At 42.2% G+C, this 19,193-nt stretch overlaps 1 protein-coding gene across 2 annotated transcripts in view; it reads right to left on the bottom strand.

Annotated features, from left to right (window-relative positions):
- LIPA (lipase A, lysosomal acid type) overlaps nucleotides 1-19,193 on the bottom strand; it is a 101,502-nt gene that overhangs the window by 26,434 nt on the left and 55,875 nt on the right. Inside the window, exons 1-3 of one of the 2 annotated variants that reach the window (XM_067710064.1) lie at nucleotides 8,976-9,119; nucleotides 6,136-6,247; nucleotides 3,730-3,847 (exon numbers count right to left, since the gene is read on the bottom strand). In XM_067710064.1, the coding sequence (XP_067566165.1) occupies nucleotides 3,730-3,847; nucleotides 6,136-6,246 (229 nt within the window). In that variant the 5' untranslated portion in view covers nucleotide 6,247; nucleotides 8,976-9,119. Of the gene's footprint in view, nucleotides 1-3,729; nucleotides 3,848-6,135; nucleotides 6,248-8,975; nucleotides 9,120-19,193 lie in introns of those variants that run through there. The other variant, XM_067710065.1, reaches the window with a different exon arrangement.

The following is a 19,193-nucleotide window of genomic DNA, read 5'->3' as shown; positions in this document are numbered from 1 at the left end:
GGACTCTCAACCACTGCGCCACCAGGGAAGCCCTCACCACACAGCTTTAAACTAAGGTTCCACAAGGAATGTGGTACCTATAAATAAATAACGGAGGTGACATCGGCAAGATGGCAGAATAGGAGATCCCCAGCTCTAGCCCCCTCACAGAAACTCCAACTTAGCAACTATCCACATACAAGAATGCCTTTGTTAGCACCCCTGAACCCAGGGGTAAGGTTACAGCATCACAGAAGAACACAAAAACTGAGAAAAACTACATTAAGAAGGGTAAGAGGAATAGCTTCACTTCATCCTTGATAAATGAATAATGTTTTAACGTATCTTGTAATGACTTATAAATAGTACAGATGTCCGGCATTATTTTCTTAAAGCATTAATTTCTTAAAAGATAAGCAGACTGAATTTCCCTATTCCTGTTTTGAAATTCTTTCTCTCTCTCAGGTTCTAAGCTTAATTTCAGATGGCCAAGTAAATGGTCATAAGAGCATAAGGTACGATGGTGGCCTGGCGAAGAGAAGAAAGGGCTGAACTGGAGCCATATAACAGGGAAGCCTAGAGAGGCCCTGACAGCTCCTCCAGGATGGGAGTCAAGAGTGACTATGCAGTTTCTGGTCTAGGTCCAGGAGGACAAGGGTGTGATTAATAGAGAGGGAGTCAGGAGAGGAAGGGGCATGGATGAGCTGGGTTCCATGTTGGGTGTGAAGGATTGTGTGTATTCTTTTTGTCTATCTGGCTTAAATAAGCCAAATTAGTACCACTGACAACACTGCTCCTGAATGGGAGTGAAGGACAGTGCAGAGCCTCAGCTCCGTGCTCTGCCTTGGATCATGGAAATGCAAACCATCAGAGAAACACCTATGCAGTTTTCAGGAGAATCACAAATTCCTTTAGATAACTAAGTCACTTGTCACAGATTTCCTCCAAAACTCGTCTCTGAGCTTAGCTCACAGCAGGTGTTACATACATACCACTGATCCTCTACAGGGAGGTCTCCGGCAGAACAGAGGAAAAGGGTGGGGACTTAATGCTATCACCAGACTTGGTTTAGAGTGCATTCAGTCTGTTCCCCATTCTGAAAACCAAGGGTATCCACTGCCCCAATCCACACACCCCTGCCAATAAATGAATGAATATAGAATATAACCCGTAGAACCAGAGAGTGATAAAGACTAATGGGGAACTTTGAGATCATCCCAGCCAATGGACTGTTTTTACAGATGAAGAATCCAAGGCCTACAGAGGAGAAAGCACAGAAGTATTTAGGGGCAGGCAGACTTCTCCTGATTCTTCTTCCCACCACCTGAGAGCAAATCAAAAAGGATGCTGGGCTCCCCTGGTGGCGCAGTGGTTGAGGGTCCGCCTGCCGATGCAGGGGACGCGGGTTCATGTCCCGGTCCGGGAAGATCCCACATGCCGCGGAGCGGCTAGGCCCGTGAGCCATGGCCGCTGAGCCTGCGCGTCCGGAGCCTGTGCTCCGCAACGGGAGAGACCACAACAGTGAGAGGTCCGCGTACCGCAAAAAAAAAAAAAAAAAAAGGATGCTCACTTCCCAGGGCATAGCACCTTCACCTGCAGTGGCTGAGATACATACCATAGGGCATCTGGCACTATATGCTTTAATTGCTGTAGGAAAGAGAAGCCTAGAGGTGGATATAGAAAAAGAAAGGAGGCACATTCTCTAAGCATGTTTTTACTGGGGTTCCCTGCATTTTTTTAACAATGGCTCACACTACTAATTATTAGTCAACTAACCACTTTTAAGAGAAATAATATCAATACCTACTTTTCTTTATATGGTATCCGAAATCTGTATACAGGGTTTACTTCTTTTTAAAAAAGGGAAGGAAATCAAGATCATATGTTCACTCTGAAATAAAATACGTTTTGTGTGTCTTGAGCAGAAGGAAAAATAGAAGCCCTTGCTGTAACTCATTGCTCATTTTGTAACATGCTTTTAAGAGGATCTGTAAATCATAAAACTCTCAAGAGTTAGAAATTAAATTTCAAAAACAGCATTGGCTGTCTTGACCAGGTAACATTACTGAAAGGCTCATTATAGCTAGAATTTATGGCAGAACAACATGGATAAATCAGATTATATTAAGAGAAAAACATATAATGATACAAAGCTCACATTAACACAGAGGGCTTTTAAGTTTGCTTTGAATAAAAATTTTCTACTCACATAAAATTTTAATTGAAGAAGAGATAGTTATCCAATTACCTTAGTCTCACCTTAATTTCCTAAGTTTCTAAAATCAGAAAATGTTCAAAGAAAAAAAATAAGCTACATCTGGAGAGATGATTGACTAAGGATCAGATCCTTATTCTGATATCTAACAAGTTCAAGTAATCTATATAGAAATTCCTCAATCCTCATTGGAAACCACAGTTTTGCTTGAGTTATAAGAAAAAATATGTATATATTTTAAGCCAAAACTATAAGAACTTTCATATATTGCTTATGAGAGTAATTACCAGAACAAGACCACATGAAAAGCAATTTAACAATATCTATCAAAATCACAAATCCATATATCCTCTGACCCAAAAATTCTATTTCTGAAAACGTATCTTATAAATAAACTTGCACACATACAAGGTTACTTACAGCAGCAATATTTGTTAATCGAAGACTAGAAATAGTCTAAATGCCCATTAATAGGACACTTGTTAAATAAATCATGGTACAGTTATACAGTGGAATACTATGTATCAGCAGAGATAAATGATGAAGTGCTCTCTGTATTGTATGGAAAAATCTCTAAAATATTAAGTAAAAAATTCAAGGAACAAAAGAATGTGCATTATAAGCCACATTTTATATTAAAAGGGAAGCAAGGAAAAAGAATAATTTATGTTTGCTTCTAAAGAGATTTTTTTAGAGATAAAGAAATTTAAAATAAAGAGATTTTGGAAAGATACATAAAAAACTGGGGAGGTGGAGAATGAGATGGGAGGGAGGTATTTCACTGTGTATCTTTTTATTCTCTTTGATTTTTGAACTATGGGAATACATTACCTATTCAAAAAATTAAGTAATTTTCAATCAGCAAGAGCTATCTACTTAATGCTCAAACCATTTTATTAAATGAAATGCTTCCTTATAACAAAGAAAGCAGAGATTTTAGCATATCCTCAAACAAACCTGACCTTCGAACCTTTAAGCGAAATATGAAATTAGATGACTCTTGTCCTTATTTCTTTAAAAGAAGAAGTGTTTTTTTTTTTAAAGGAATTTTGCCTTTTTTTTTTAAAATTTTATTTATTTATTTATGGCTGTGTTGGCTCTTCGCTTCTGTGCGAGGGCTTTCTCTAGTTGCAGCAAGTGGGGGCCACTCCTCAACGCGGTGCGCGGGCCTCTCACTATCGCGGCCTCTCTTGTTGCAGAGCACAGGCTCCAGATGCGCAGGCTCAGTAACTGTGGCTCACGGGGCTAGTTGCTCCGCGGCATGTGGGATCCTCCCAGACCAGGGCTCGAACCCGTGTCCCCTGCATTGGCAGGCAGATTCTCAACCATTGCGCCACCAGGGAAGCCCGAAGAAGTGTTTTTTATACACCTTGCATAAATGTAACATGTTGAGTACTTTGGTCTAAAAATTAATCCCATTTCAATGTTTTCAAGTTAAATCTGAACTTGGTTACTGACATAAAAAAAGAACCAAATTCCAGCAATGCTGTTAAATTTTCAGAGCTTTCCTTTCTCACCACAGAAAACACCCATACCTCTGTCAGAATGGTTCTTCCTCCCGTGGGGGATTCGGTTAAGGCAAAGAATATATCCATCTTCTGTCACAACTAGGTGTTCCTCACTAGGGAATCCCCAGTGAGAGATAATTTCACTCTGTGGAGCAAAGGAGAAGACGAAGTGTCAATGACATTCTCCAGGTTTTCCTTAAGAAATGAATTGTTACTGAAATTGCAGTCTGCTCAATCTAGCAGCCAACATCCCATCGCAAAAGTAAATCCTCCCCTTGTTTTACCTCTGTGTTCTACTCATAGATGTTCAGCTAAACCATTTTAACATGTTCTACGCCAAGTGTGTTTTATTTTACCATAGCTTTGGGCTTGTTTCCATCCTGGCTCCCAGGTACAAATAAACACTTCTTTCTTTCTTTTCTAGATATGCCAGGTAATACTGTAATCTACCATTTTCCTTGTTTTAAGAGACCCCATCCCGGGAAATGAAGCATAAAAAGTATTAATCTGTTTTTAACCAATGGACCAATAAAACTACACTAGAATGTCAAGGTAGAGTTGAACAAGAAAAGAAAAAATGATTGTGATAGCATACGCTATTTGTTTTTCTCTTTCTGACTTACTTCACTCTGTATGACAGACTCTAGGTCCATCCACCTCACTACAAATAACTCAACTGCGTTTCTTTTTATGGCTGAGTAATGTTCCATTGTATATATGTGCCACATCTTCTTTATCCATTCATCTGTCGATGGACGCTTAGGTTGCTTCCATGTCCTGGCTATTGTAAATAGGGGTGGGAGGGCTTCCCTGGTGGCGCAGTGGTTGAGCGTCCGCCTGCCGATGCAGGGGACACGGGTTCGTGCCCCGGTCCGGGAAGATCCCACATGCCGCGGAGCGGCTGGGCCCGTGAGCCATGGCCGCTGAGCCTGCGCGTCCGGAGCCTGTGCTCCGCAACGGGAGAGGCCACAACAGTGAGAGGCCCACATACCGCAAAAAAAAAAAAAAAAAAAAAAAAAATAGGGGTGGGATAGGGAGGGTGGGAGGGAGACACAAGAGGGAGGAGATATGGGGATATATGTATATGTATAGCTGATTCACTTTGTTATAAAGCAGAAACGAACACACCATTGTAAAGCAATTATATTCCAATAAAGATGTTAAATAAATAAATTAATTAAATGATTGTGGTAATCATTTTACAATATATACATAGTGCAAATCATTATGTTGTACACCTTAAACTAATACAATGTTATATGTCAATTATATCTCAATAAAACTGGAGGGAAAAGAGGAAAAGTAAGGAATTATGATCAAATTCACTACTCCATAAGGAAAGATCCATGGGGCAATTAATTGTTTTTTGTTTTCTTTTTTTTTAAACTGAGGTTATAGCTGATGTACAATATTATATGTTTCAGGTGTGCAACACAGTGATTCACAATTTTTAAAGGTTAAATTCCATTTATAGTTATTATAAAATATTGGCTACATTCCCTGTGTTGTACAACATATCCTCGTTTATCTATTTTATACATAACAGTTTGTACCAATTAATCCATGGGGCAATTGTTAATTGGGAGCTCAGTGGCATATGGATAACTCAATTATCCAGAAGACTTAGTGTAAATAAGTACTCATTATTCTCTCTACCACAAACACTTGAAAGGATTTAAGTTTATCATTCTTACAGGAAAAAAATTTTAAAATAAAAATGCTTTCAATTTTAAAAAAACTTAAAAAGAAAAGATCTGGGACAAGAAATAAAATGTAACCTTAAGACCCAGATATCAGGTCATACTCTCTTGGCTGACTATAAATTTATCTCCATCTCCAAGGTTGCCTGATTCTTCAGTTGCGTCACTGCATCATCTGTTTTAAAGCTGCTGTTTTCTGTAGCAACATGTACTTTCCTGATATTTTATGCCTAAATAAGGTATCGCCAGATTTAATTGTTTACTTAAGATTAATAACTTTGAAATGTTTTCATTACTCGAGGGACTATTTTTGCTTATTTGTTCTAACAAATTTTTTTTCAGATACTTTGATTTTTGTATTGAACTATGGACATTGGTAATCCGTCCTTGTTCAGCACATTGAGTATTAACATTCTTTCAAAGTTTTGACACTTTTTTTTATTGTTGTTTAAACAAATTCAGTGAGACTTAAAAATGAAATGAATGTATAAAAATATCACTTATCTTACTAAGAAGTATATGTTTTAACAGCAAATGAGGTTTGTAAAATACACATTACCTTTTAGGTAAAGTCCAGCTAGCTGAATCTAAGATTCGGAGAACAGGAAAAACATAATGTGATATAAAGAGAATAGAGTTTGTGGCTTCGTGTAGCTACATAACTGGATTTCAGAAAATAATTAACATTGATCACAGATGCGCTTTTAAAAACAGATGACTTTGAGAAACTTACCACATTCATGTTTGTTTCAGGATCCACAGGTGCCAGCTTCCCTCTGGATACCTCGGAATGCAGGGTCCCAAGGACCAAACAGACCACCAAACACCAGAGCCACATTTTCATTCTGTATAAAACAGTCTGCTGTTACTTGTCTACACAAAGTTTTACTACACAAAATTATGTTAGTAAATAATGCTCCCATACAAAGTTCTGAACCAGGTTTAGGTCAGGTAAAAGTTAGGTAAAGGGCAAATATAGAACAAATGACTCAAGCCATACCTCGAAGCAAAAATTGAGGAATTCTCTTTTACTGGGAAACCTCCCACCCGCCACCCCCAGTTAATATGTGACATTTGGAGCCCAGAACACCCACTCACCTCCTCACCAGGTGGTTAAACATAATGTTCCCAGAGAAATAGCAGAAAGAAGGACTCAGAAGAGAATAGGTTGAGAAAAAGGAAGATCCCCCAAATTCCAGAGCCTGTTAACCTCCCACCTTTTCCTAATTGTAATTTAAACACTTTTAAGTTCAGCGATATGAGTTCTTGCTCCCACTAGCTATTCACTTCCCTTCATGCATAAAATTACACCCAAGGGAAAAAGTGTAATGAAAGAAAAGAGAGCTTGCAAGAGCAATAGAGGGAAAGAAGACCACCCCTCTTTGCTTCTGAGACCCTCCAGCCATCACCAAAGACCATCTAGTTTCTGGCAGTGATGGCACAAAATCATAGTGTAGCAAAGACCTTGAAGATGGATGTTAAAGGCAAAATGAAGTGACTCTTCCAAGGACACCCAGATGGTTAGAGGCAAAGCTGGGACAACAGCCCAGGCCTCCCACATTTTTTAAAATAAATATAATCATTCAAAAAGATGCATGAGTGTATACCCATACAAAGACTTGTGCAACAGCCAAACACTGGAAAAACCCAAATGCCCCTAATGGGTGAATGGGTCAACATATTGTGATATATACACACTACTCAGCAATAAAAAGGAATGCACATAAAATAACATGGATGAATCTCAAAACAATTATGGTGAGTGAAAGAAGCCAGACCATATAAATAAATATGTACGATTTCATGTCTATAAAACTCTAGAAAATGCAACCTTATCTCTATTGATGCAGATCAATGGCTGCCTGGGGAGACGAGGGCCAGGAGCTAAGCATTGCAAAGGGAAATCTTTTGGGGGTGATGAACAGGTTAATGATATTGAACGTATCACAGTTTCACATGTGTATACATATCAAAACATAAAATTGTACATTCTAAATATGCCCTGCTATTGTACGTCAGTAATACAATACAGCTGTTTTTTTTTTTTTTAATACAGCTGTTTTTAAGTCTTGGGCTTAAACTGAGTATTCCACAAGTCTTAAGAAATTGGTTCTCAGAAGATTGCAAAAGTGAACTGACTCCCTTCTGTCGGTGCATCTCTTGATGGTGCTACAGTGATTTCTCCCAGCAGTGGTGAACCTGGAAATTCTAGACAGGAGGGGATGTTATCTTGAGTCTCTACTGGCAAAGCAAGCCCACTGTGCTTACTCATATAAGTTTGTATTTCTCTACAGTGGTTGCGAAGGGCTGTACAGTTCCGGGCTACCTTTTATTATAAATATAACCTTCCAAAAGCCCATTATTACTCGGGAATAAGGAGTATATTGAAAAGAAAAGTGAAAGTCTGTAACCACAATTTGAAACAGTGAAGCCTCTGGCAGTACCTGCGTTTCCACTCAGGCCTATCCTCCGGGACCTGGACCAGCTGTCCACAATGGAAGCTCCAGGACGATAACAGCTGAAGCCACTCAACTGGAAATGTCACCCAGCTGATTTTTCCTTCCAACAAAACACTAGTTTTTCAACCTACTCGTCCAGTAATTGTCATAAGGATGAGGATTGAGAAGTTCAAAAGAGAAAAAGCCTCCTCCAGGATGCATGCAATGTGCTTTGCTGGGCTCTCTTAGCAACTTTTATCTCAACCCTTTTTATACTGTAACAATCCAATTAAGTACTTGTCTGTCTTCATTTTACCCCAGCCCAAGGGCAGAGCCAGCATCTGAGTCAACTCTGAACCCCCAGGACCTAGCAAAGTGTAGGTGCACAAGACAGATTTTGAAAAATGGGATCGGGGCAGTCCAGAGTTCAGTGGCTGAAGAAAAGCTCCAAAGCAGCTTGTCATTCAGCTTTCTAATAATACCACCACCACTAATAATTTCCGCTCCCATTTAATCTCCTGCTATGCTCCAGACTTCCGCAGGCAGCGTTTCCGACCTACTATGTTAATTACGCCTCCGACAACTTTCTGCAGTACCGTTAGGTCCTTTTTCCAGGAAACTGAGCCTCACCCAAGTTAAGTACTGGAAGCAAAATGCCAACTGATTAAATAGTATCGCCAAGATATCCACCAGGACCGATGGCAAACCGTTATCGACCACACCTTGACTAACAAGTTAGAGTGGTCTGCAGGCTGCCTGGGGGAGTTAATAGGAGTAAAGGACAAGGAGGAATGAAGTGAGGGAAGCTGGGAATCAGAAATCCTGGGTGTCGCTGCAGCCTGCGCCTGCCCAGGAAACCCGGGGTGACCTGGGAAAGAGCAGGCAAATTCAAGACAGCCCTCAATTCCTGGGTCACCGCGAGATGCCTCGGGCGACCACCTGCAGAAGAGGCATCCACAGGTGCTCCAGGTAAGACGCGCCGGAGACCAGCGCAGAGAGTCCTGCCGGCGTGCGGAGGCTCAGGGCCGGCTGGAATGAGCCTTGGAAGCGGTGCGGGGCCCTGGCCTCAGAGCCCGTGGGGGGAAGCCGAAGCTGCGGCACCCGCACCTGGCAGCGCAACGGGGCCGGCACTCACCTGCAGCAATCCTCCCGGGCCGCTGTCCACAGCCGCAGTGCCAGCTCGCGGGGCTGGGTCCCCGGCTGGGACCTGGAGGAGGCGGTGACGGCTGGACGCCAGGGCCAGCTCCCGCCTCCGGCTACCAGCGCCCCCAATCAGAGCAGCCGGCCGCCGGGAAGTGCCGCGGAGACACCGCCCAGGCCTAGCGCCGCCGCCGCTTCTGAGAGGGTCCTCCGCTGAAGCGGAGCATGCGCCATGGACCAAGAGGTGCGGCGCCCTGCGGCCTCCTCCCCGGCGGAGTCGATTACCAGCTACACCTGCAGGCCGCACCCGCCCGGTCTCCTAGCGGCTGCCCCCGGCTCTGCCCCAGGGGCTCTTGCAGGGCCGCCACTCTCTGCGCCTAGCACGGAAAACATAGGCTCTACAGATGAAAAGAAATTATATGCTACGTATAAAGCCCTTAGCGGTGTGCCTGCTGCAAAGTAATCTTACTGTACATTTTATTTTTATTGCTAAGATGCCTAGCATTATTAAGACACTAGGGGTATAGTAGCCAAACAAGAGCCCTCTTCTCCTGCTTACATTCTAATGGGAAGAAACACCATGAATAAATTAAAAAATGAGGTAATGGAAAGTGCTATGAAGAGCAATAAAAAACTAAAGGGATAAAGAAGGTGGGTGCTATGTTATGTACAAGGTAATCAGGAAAGGACTCTCTGATGAAGTGACACCGGAGCACAAACAAAAAGGAGGTGACTCAGAGCCATGTGGATACTGGGGAAGGAGTATTCTGAGATGAGAGAATAGCAAATGCAAAGGTCCTGAGGCAGGAATATTCTTACTAGGTTCTAGTAAGCGAAATTCGGTCAGCGTGGCTGGAACAGAATGTACGTGGTGGAGAGTGGTAGAACATGAAGTCCTAGAGGTGCCTTGGGGGCCAATTGTAACGACTCTGCTATTTCTTCTGACCAAGATAAGAAGCCATTGGAAGGTTTTCAGGAGAAAGGCAACAAAACCTTGCCAGTCATATCATTTGTAAATATTTTTCCCCATTCCATAGGTTGTCCTTTTATTTTGTCAGTGATGTCCTTTGCTGTGCAAAAGCTTTTAAGTGTAACTAGATTCCCCCTCCCCTTTTTTTGCTTTTGTTTCCTTTGCCTTTGGAGACAGATCTAAAAATATATGTATATATTACTATGATTTATGTCAAAGAATGTTCTGCCTATGTTCTCTTCTAGGAGTTTTATGGTTTCAGGTCTTACATTTAGGTCTTGAATCCATTTTGAGTTTATTTTTGTATATGGTGTGAGGAAATGTTCTAATCTCATTGTTTTGCATATAGCTGTCCAGTTTTCCCAGCACCACTTGTTGAAGTGTCTTTTCTCCATTGTATATTTTTGCTTCCTTTGTCATAGATTAATTGGCCATAGGTGCGTGGGTTTATTTCTGGGCTCTCTATTCCATTCCCTCTTAATAGTTTAACTGCCAGCAGGCCATTTTTCACTTCGTCACAAAGAAGGGGCCAATTGAGTCCTGAAGGAAATGGGGGAGCTTGCCCTGTCAATATTGGGGCAGGGGAGGCTTCCAGGTGAAGATTCAGAGGGTGGCAGGGGTAGAGGTAAGGATGGGGAAGTCCATCATGTATGGCTACATAAATCCTTGCAAGAACTTTGGCTTTTACTGATTTGAAAATGCTTTTGTTGTTTTATTTTAACATTGCTTATTATTGAGTTTGTGGTTGTTCTGTGATACACTTACAGGATATTTTAAAACAATGAAATTGTGCTTATGTCTTTAAACAATTTGTTTGCAGTGACTTCTATACCCCTTGTAACATTATAATCCACAAATTTCTGTTGGAGTTCTATAACATATTATCATTTTAAAAATGATTCATGGTTCAAAACAAAACAAAACCAGACAAATGAAAAAACAAACAAACAAAAAAACTCAGAGGAGCTATTAAAGTAGAGAGAGAGGGGGCAATTACACTTTTTGTCTGTACCATTCATTTCATTACAGAGAAGGAATCTTCCAAAGAAGAGAAGAACCAGGCTAAATCCCTGGGATCTTTAGGAGAAAAGAAGGCCTGAAAGGGAGCAGACTGAGACCTGAGTAAAGGCCACAGTGGTCGGCAGTGCTGGGTTCTCCCACAAGATCCTGGTTACCCTGTAAACCCTAGGAATATGGAAATCAGTGTCAATACTAAGTGCCAACCAATTGTAGACAGCCAGGCCAGTCTCACAATTACTCTCATAAGATCAGTCTTTCCAAGTATTGCAGAATTTATTTGCATTTTATAGAAAGCACAGATCTGAATGTAGTTAAGGAAGCAACTATAGACAGAACTAGCAGATGCAGCATTAGCTTTAAAAGATGTTCTGTACCTTTATATCTGCTGGCTTGTTCCTTTTATGTGTAGGCAACTTTCTAGAATTTCTCCTTATTCTCTACCTCCTCCTCCAACCCTTTCCCTTCCTGTGTGAGTCAGAACTGAGCTGTCAGAGCAGAAAATGAAAGCCTCTCTCCTTGCCTCAAATTTAGAAAAATATATATTTATTTTTTGTTTTTATGAAACTTTTATATGTTATCACCATCAATCATGTTGGGTACAAAATAAGAAGGCAGCTGCCTCAAGGGAGTGGAAGAGTGACCCGGTCATGACTTGTGATGCTTGACTGTAGACACACCTTTTCTGCAAGTCCTAAAATGTCTGTTCTGCTCAGACTTGTGAAATAGTTCAACAGTTAACGAGAAGGGCCTCAATATTAGAGGACTGAGAAAGCAGGGAAAGAACTGTGTTATTATATTATGCTTTATGTTATCTTGAGTGGAAGATAAGGAGTCTATACAAATTTTTGTTTGTTTGTTTTTGTTTTTTTTGTTTTTGCGGGATGCGGGCCTCTCACTGTTGTGGCCTCTCCCGTTGCGGAGCACAGGCTCCGGACGTGCAGGCTCAGCGGCCATGGCTCACGGGCCCAGCCGCTCCGCGGCATGTGGGATCTTCCCGGACCTGGGCACGAACCCATGTCCCCTGCATCGGCAGGCAGACTCTCAACCACTGCACCACCAGGGAAGCCTTATACAAATGTTTTGACTCAAGTCTGTCTCAGCTTCTATTTTCTGTTTCTCAGTTTCTATAGAGGGCCTATCTAATGACCTCATAAATCTGTTCCAGATAAAGAGCTGTCTATAAAATGCTGTATGATTCGATGACCATGTGTGTCACAAGGTCTGTAAATTGCTCTGAAAACTGCTGTGAGAATTACTTTGATATAATTACTTATGACAGCAAGATTGCAAAACTTCAGAGAGCATTTTGATCACCCTGCAGCATGCTTTACAGATATCTCTACAGCTAATCTGTCTAAAAGAGGAAAATAAGGAATGGAGAATAGAATAATGTGCAGGTGGCCATGAACATGCAACTTAAAATATCTTAGTTTGTAACCATCAACCTTACTCCTACAGTGGATCTATTCTTATACTAGCTTCAACCTTCCTGTTCATGTGGTGTATACCCGAAACGCTCAATGTCAGCTTTTTGAAAACAGGTATCACGACTTGTATCAGTTTGGATTCTAACTAGGACACTTAAAATGGGATGATTGAGAGAGCTGATTTACAAAGGGACTATTTAACAGTTGTTGGGTAGGGGAATCACAAGACAGCACAGCAGTTAGCCATCACTAGGCCCAAAGAGATGAGATGGCTACTGGAAAACGGAAGGAAAGAGTCTCATAGAAGGCCCCTTGAAAGGAACAGTACCCTTCAGTAGACTGACATAGCACTTAGCCTCTCAGCAGGGAGAGAACCAGAGAAATAAACCCTCTACCGTCACTGTCTCTCTCCCTTCTTCTCCAAAGTGCTCCCCATTGACAAAACTCAATCAGTAGCTGGAGGACATAGGAGCCTGTTAATATAGTCTATTCCATAATCCTTCCACTTCACAGGGCAGGATGGAAAAAGATGAAAAATGGAGCTAGATTGGGGAAATTCAAGATAATGTTCACATGATCTTTCTACACTCTATGCTGGCAGAGGGAAGTAGGAGGAAGGCCAGAATTGTGGTTAACAATGCGGACTCAGGGATCAGACCTCCCAAGTTCAAGCCAGTATCTACAACTTGTTAGCTATGCAAACTTGGGGAAGATTTTTAACTTCTTTCTGCCTGTTTCCGCATCTCTAAAATAAAATCAGTAGTGTCTAAGACCATTTCAAAGCTTAGACAAGATAAAAAGTGTAAAAGCACTTAAGAGTTATTTGTAGTGAGGTCGATGGACCTAGAGTCTGTCATACAGAGTGAAGTAAGTCAGAAAGAGAAAAACAAATACCGTATGCTAACACATATATATGGAATCTAAAAAAAAAAAAAAAATTGGTCATGAAGAACCTAGGGGCAGGATGGGAATAAAGATGCAGACCTACTAGAGAATGGACTTGAGGATATGGGGAGGGGAAAGGGTAAGCTGGGACAAAGTGAGAGAGTGGCATGGACATATATACACTACCAAACATAAAATCGATAGCTAGTGGGAAGCAGCCGCATAGCATAGGGAGATCAGCTCGGTGCTTTGTGACCACCTAGAGGGGTGGGATAGGGAGGGTGGGAGGGAGAGAGACACAAGAGGGAAGAGATATGGGGATATATGTATATGTATAGCTGATTCACTTTGTTATACAGCAGAAAATAACACACCATTGTAAAGCAATTATACTCCAATAAAGATGTTAAAAAATAAAAAGCACTTATAATAGGTCTGGCATATAGCACTCGATAAATGTTGGTTAATTGTTTTTTTTTTTTAACATTTTTCCTTACAGTAAATTCCTTTCTATAAATTCAGTTTATTTGCTTATTATTAATGGCTTTTCGTTATCATATAGGTTCAATATAATTCCCACTTTGGTGTGTATATATCTAACACAATTCTCCTCTGCATACCTAATTTTACAAAAATGGCCTCATACTATACATATTATTTAGTTGTCTACTTTATTCCCACTTAATATTGGAAATCTTTCTATGCCATTCAACATTTAAAAAATCATTTTTAATGGTTGCATGTATGATTTTGTCATTTGGAGGTACAATAATTTACTAACAAATCCCCTTTGTTGGATGTTTAAGTTATTTCCATTTTTAAAAACCAATATCAGGGACTTCCCTGGTGGCGCAGTGGTTAAGAATCCGCCTGCCAATGCCAGGGGCACGGGTTCGATCCCTGGTCGGGGAAGATCCCACATGCCACGGAGCAACTAAGCCCGTGCACCACAACTACTGAGCCTGCACTAGAGAGCCCGCAAGCCACAACTACTGAAACCCGCGTGCCTAGAGCCCATGCTCCGCAACAAGAGAAGCCTCCACAACAAGAGAAGCCACCGCAATGAGAAGCCTGTGCACCGCAGCGAAGAGTAGCCCCCGCTCACCGCAACTAGAGAAAGCCCGCGTGCAGCAACGAAGACCCAACGCAGCCAAATAAATAAATAAATTTATAAAAAAACAATATCAGCTATTATGCATGGTAATTCCATTAGGATAAAGTCTTTGAAATAAAATTTATAGGTTTAACGAAGGTTCTCCTTTAAGGATTTTTCTTATTTGTTCTAATATTTTATTCTTCTTTCAACGTTGTTTAAAGATGCCAACATAGGGACTTCCCTGATGGCACAGTGGTTAAGAATCCGCCTGCCAATGCCGGGGACACGGGTTCGATCCCTGGTCAGGGAAGATCCCACATGCCATGGAGCAACTAAGCCCGTGCGCCACAACTACTGAGCCTGCGCTCTAGAGCCTGTGAGCCACAACTACTGATGCCCGCGCGCCTAGAGCCCGTGCTCCGCAACAAGAGAAGCCACCACAATGAGAAGCCCGTGCACTGCAACGAAGAGTAGCCCCCACTCACCGCAACTAGAGAAAGCCCGCACACAGCAACGAAGACCCAACGCAGCCAAAAATAAATAAATAAAAATAAATTAATTCAGAAAAGAAGAGATGCCAACATATTAGACAAACAAATCTTTGGTAATGTAAGTGTTAACTTCTCTGGAGACAACCATACAATCCTTTAAGATGACATGAAAGTGTGTATAAGTGAGACTGAGGTTTCTGCAGCCTAGAGGTTTCCCTCTCTTTGGGGGTAAATTTAAAGTGACATATTGGCAAGACAATAGTTCAACTGTAGCTTTTTTTTTAATGGGTAAGCACTTTATTTATTTATTTTGGCTGTGCTGGGTCTCAGTTGCAGCACGCGGGATCTTTAGTTGCGGTATGCGAACTCTTAGCTGCAGCATGCATGCAGATCTAGTTCCCTGACCAGGGACTGAACCCCGGCCCCCTGCATTGGTAGCGCAGAGTCTTACCCACTGGATCACCAGGGAAGTCCCTCAACCATAGCTTTTGAAAATATTTCCTTTCCAAACGTTAACATCCGGTAAATGAACATATCCCCTGTTAGATCAAAGAACTCAACACAGGAAAAGCACAAGCATGGGTACTCCCTTCACCTCCGTGCATCATCTTAGACCTTTCTTAGACCCCAGGCTGCTCCAGGAAATTCTGGTCACCTAGAAAGACCCTTCACCTCTAGCTCATGCTAAAAGTACTCCTTATTCTGAACAAGATGAAAGATAACATTCTTCCTAAGGGAAGGCAGAAGGAGGAATCACATTTGTTAAGCATTTCCTGTAAGTGTCTTCCTAAGTACTTCACATCCAATATCTCAATAACCCCTTGCAAATATGCATAAAATTCTCTAGACTGCTCACTTCTTTATCCAAAAAAGAAGGATGTTATATCTTTCTAATTCATTTTAGGTGACTCCTGGCACAACTAAGTATCTCCCTGAAAGACAGGTAATAAGTAATATCTGATAGAGATGAGAATAAGACAAAAAGGACTCACTTGCTTTCATTTGGCTTAAAGAAAAAAAAGAAAGCACTCTATTATAAGCAATACTCAGACCAATGCATGATACAGTGCAAAATTTTAATACAATGTGGTTAAACACAATATTCAAGCACAGGAAGGTCATCTTCTGACAGATGAACTGGGCATTTTTTCAATAGTTTCCTTAGTGTAACTTTATAAAATTCTTGCCTTCAAAAGTGTCTGGTGTCTTGATACTTGTTCAAAAGTCTGATATAAGACAACCACATCTCAACAGTGAGAGATTTAGGAGATCTTCCTAATGCCCGTCTTCAGAATACATCATCAGAGAACTGATCACCATCTTCATCCCTTACTTCTTGGTATTTCCCCCAAAGTCTACCCTCTGGATTATAGGTATGCATTTTAATGTTCGGTCTTTCAGCTAATCTTTGTCCTGGGATCTTGGCTTGCATCTCCTCACAACTGTTTCTGCTCTTTCTGAAGTACCAAATATCCTTCTAGGAAAGCAGCCGTGTAGGTGTACAGTGACGTGGTAGATGTCCAGCTGCTGTGATGCCATTAAGATGCTTCTTATCCTTGTGCCTCCTTCTTCAGAGGAAACAGGAGGCCCTCTTCTTGCATAATGACAAAAGGGAATACATTTGTTTTAAGTTTTCGTGGTGAGGGCGCTGGGTTTTTGGCCCAAATTCCTAGCACTTCCATGAATGAGGCTCCTTCTGAGTTCCACTGTGAAGGCCTAGCCACAGGTACAGTACTTGTGTTTTCCTCTGAGTGATTTTTACCTTGTGATCCTTTGTAACCTATCAATAAACAGGTTGTCAGAGCTGGAGTATCTTCTGCTTCACTTGAATGTCGATGCTGAGGGAGGTACTCACTAGCTTCGGAAGAGGAAGGCGCGCAGGCCCTGCAGCTGGAAGGCCGGCTCTCTCCCGCTGAGGACTCGCTTTTGAAGTCTCTCCACCGTTCGTGAAGGGGACGAGTGGTCCCTGTTTGTGTGAGGTTGCTTTAGATGACCGGCTGTTATCTGCGGAGGAACAGCCAGGAACGGGTCATAAAATGTCGCGAATCACTGTCAGAATTCTGGGCCTTAGCCGGGTCCACATCCTTTCCCGCAGTGGCTTTTCGCCTTGGTGCACGGTCTACGGGATGAAACAGTTCGTGTTTCCTCCAAGCTCCTCACGTTGTGCAATTTGGCCACAGAGTTGAAGCCCTTTTCACTCTCGGCGGGCAGTTTGCAAGTGACCTTGTCGTTGTCAAAGCCTCGTCTAGCGCTTCAGCGCCTCCCAGAGCTCTGCCGGACTCGGCGGCCCGAGTCCCAGAAGCTGGGGCTCCAAGCGGGTACACGGGCGCGAGGCTGGAGGGCGACGTACAACTCGGTCCCCCAGCAGTCCCGCCGCTCGCGCCCATCGCTGCCGAGAAAGACAAATACCGTATGCTAACACATATATATGGAATCTAAGAAAAAAAAAATGTCATGAAGAACCTAGGGGTAAGACGGGAATAAAGACACAGACCTACTAGAGAATGGACTTGAGGATATGGGGAGGGAAGGGTAAGCTGTGACGGGGTGAGAGAGTGGCATGGACATGTATACACTACCAAACGTAAAATCGATAGCTAGTGAGAAGCAGCTGCATAGCACAGGGAGATCAGCTCGGTGCTTTGTGACCACCTAGAGGGGTTGGGATAGGGAGGGTGGGAGGGAGGGAGACGCAAGAGGGAAGAGATATGGGGACATATGTATATGTATAACTGATTCACTTTGTTATAAAGCAGAAACTAACACACCATTGTAAAGCAATTATACTCCAATAAAGATGTTAAAAAAAAAAGGATGTTGATTCATTACAAAACCGCCATCTAGAAAGCCAGTCACGAGTTAAACTTCCATCAGAGATCAGTTATTGCAGGATTGGATCATATTTGGGGCACCTATTTTGCAATCTATTTCATATTTGAGAGAGGATGAATTTTAAAAAATTTCTTTACCAAAAATTGAGACTAAGTCCTAGTAATGAATCTGCAGGTCCAATTTGTGATGGCGACTGGATGTGATTACAGAGTCGCTGAGGTGTTAAGATGTGAGGACCTGGGCTTAGACTTTGGAGTCAGAATTCTTGGTCTGTCATTTGTTCGTTGTGTGGTCTCAGTGCCAATTTCTTTCTCTTTAAAGGATTGCTTAACTATGTCTATGCAAAGGGCAGATGGATCTTGGGGACAGTGGATTTTAGTCAACTTAATGAGATGGTCACTTCAGTTTAGCTGCTGTTCCTGCTTTTCATTGTTGGAGAAAATTGACCCATTCTGGGGCAGGTGGTATGCAGCTATGCAACTGGTAAATGCTGTATTATCTATTCATGTTAGTAAAGACCAATAGAAGCAGTTTGCTTCCAGCTGGCCAGACCGGAAATTCACCTTCCCTGTCTTATCTCAGGGATACAGCCCTCTGTCACTGTTTCCTTCACAGAGACTGATATTTCTTCATTTCCCAAGACATCATGCTGGTCCACTGTGATGCTGATGGTATGCTGCTGATTTGGATATGGTAAGCAGGAAGTTGCAACCATTCTAGACACCTTGGTAAGACTCATGTATATCAGTGGGTGGAAATAAGCCCCTTAACATTTCAGAGGTCTGCCACCTTAGTGACGTTTCTAGGAGTCCAGTGTCTGGGGCATGTTGACATGTACTTTCCAATGTGGAATACAAGTTGTTGCATCTGCTCCCTTCTCCTACTGATAAAGAGGTACCAAGCCTAGTGGGCCTCCTTGGAGTCTGAGACAATGTGTACCCCGTTTGAGCCTGCTACTTTGACCCATTTTCTGAATTATCCTAAAGGCTGCCAGTTTTGAGTGCCCACAGAGCAAGAGAAGGGTCTGCAACAGGTCTGAGCTGCAGGCAAGCTGCTCTGCTACTTGTGCCACATGACCCAACAGATTTGAGAGGCCCAAAGTGCCTGTGACAGATAGTGATGCTCTATGGAGCCTTTGTCAGGTGAATCACAGAACACACCTTTAGGATCTTGGAGCATAGCTATGTCATCCTCTGCGAATTACTATTCTCCTTTGAGGAACAGTGTCTGGCTTGTTCAGGACTCTTAGTAGAGATTGAATGAATACTTGACGATAGGCCATCAAGCTATATGTGATTGACTACCCATGATGAATTGGGTGTAGCCTGACCAATCAAACTATAAAGTTGGGTGTACACAGGAGCTCTCCATCATCAAGAAGTTCTGTAGATGAAACTGAGCCCATGTAGGACCTAAAGACGCAAGGAAGTCCCACAAGCAAGATTCCCATGACCCGTATTCTTTCTACATTGCCTTTTCTCTCTCAGTCCTC

The sequence above is a fragment of the Pseudorca crassidens genome, chromosome 16, assembly GCF_039906515.1.
Source record: "Pseudorca crassidens isolate mPseCra1 chromosome 16, mPseCra1.hap1, whole genome shotgun sequence".
NCBI lineage: Eukaryota > Metazoa > Chordata > Mammalia > Artiodactyla > Delphinidae > Pseudorca > Pseudorca crassidens.
Note: the sequence above shows the minus strand (reverse complement) of the source record. Positions and strands in the feature narration are given on the sequence as shown.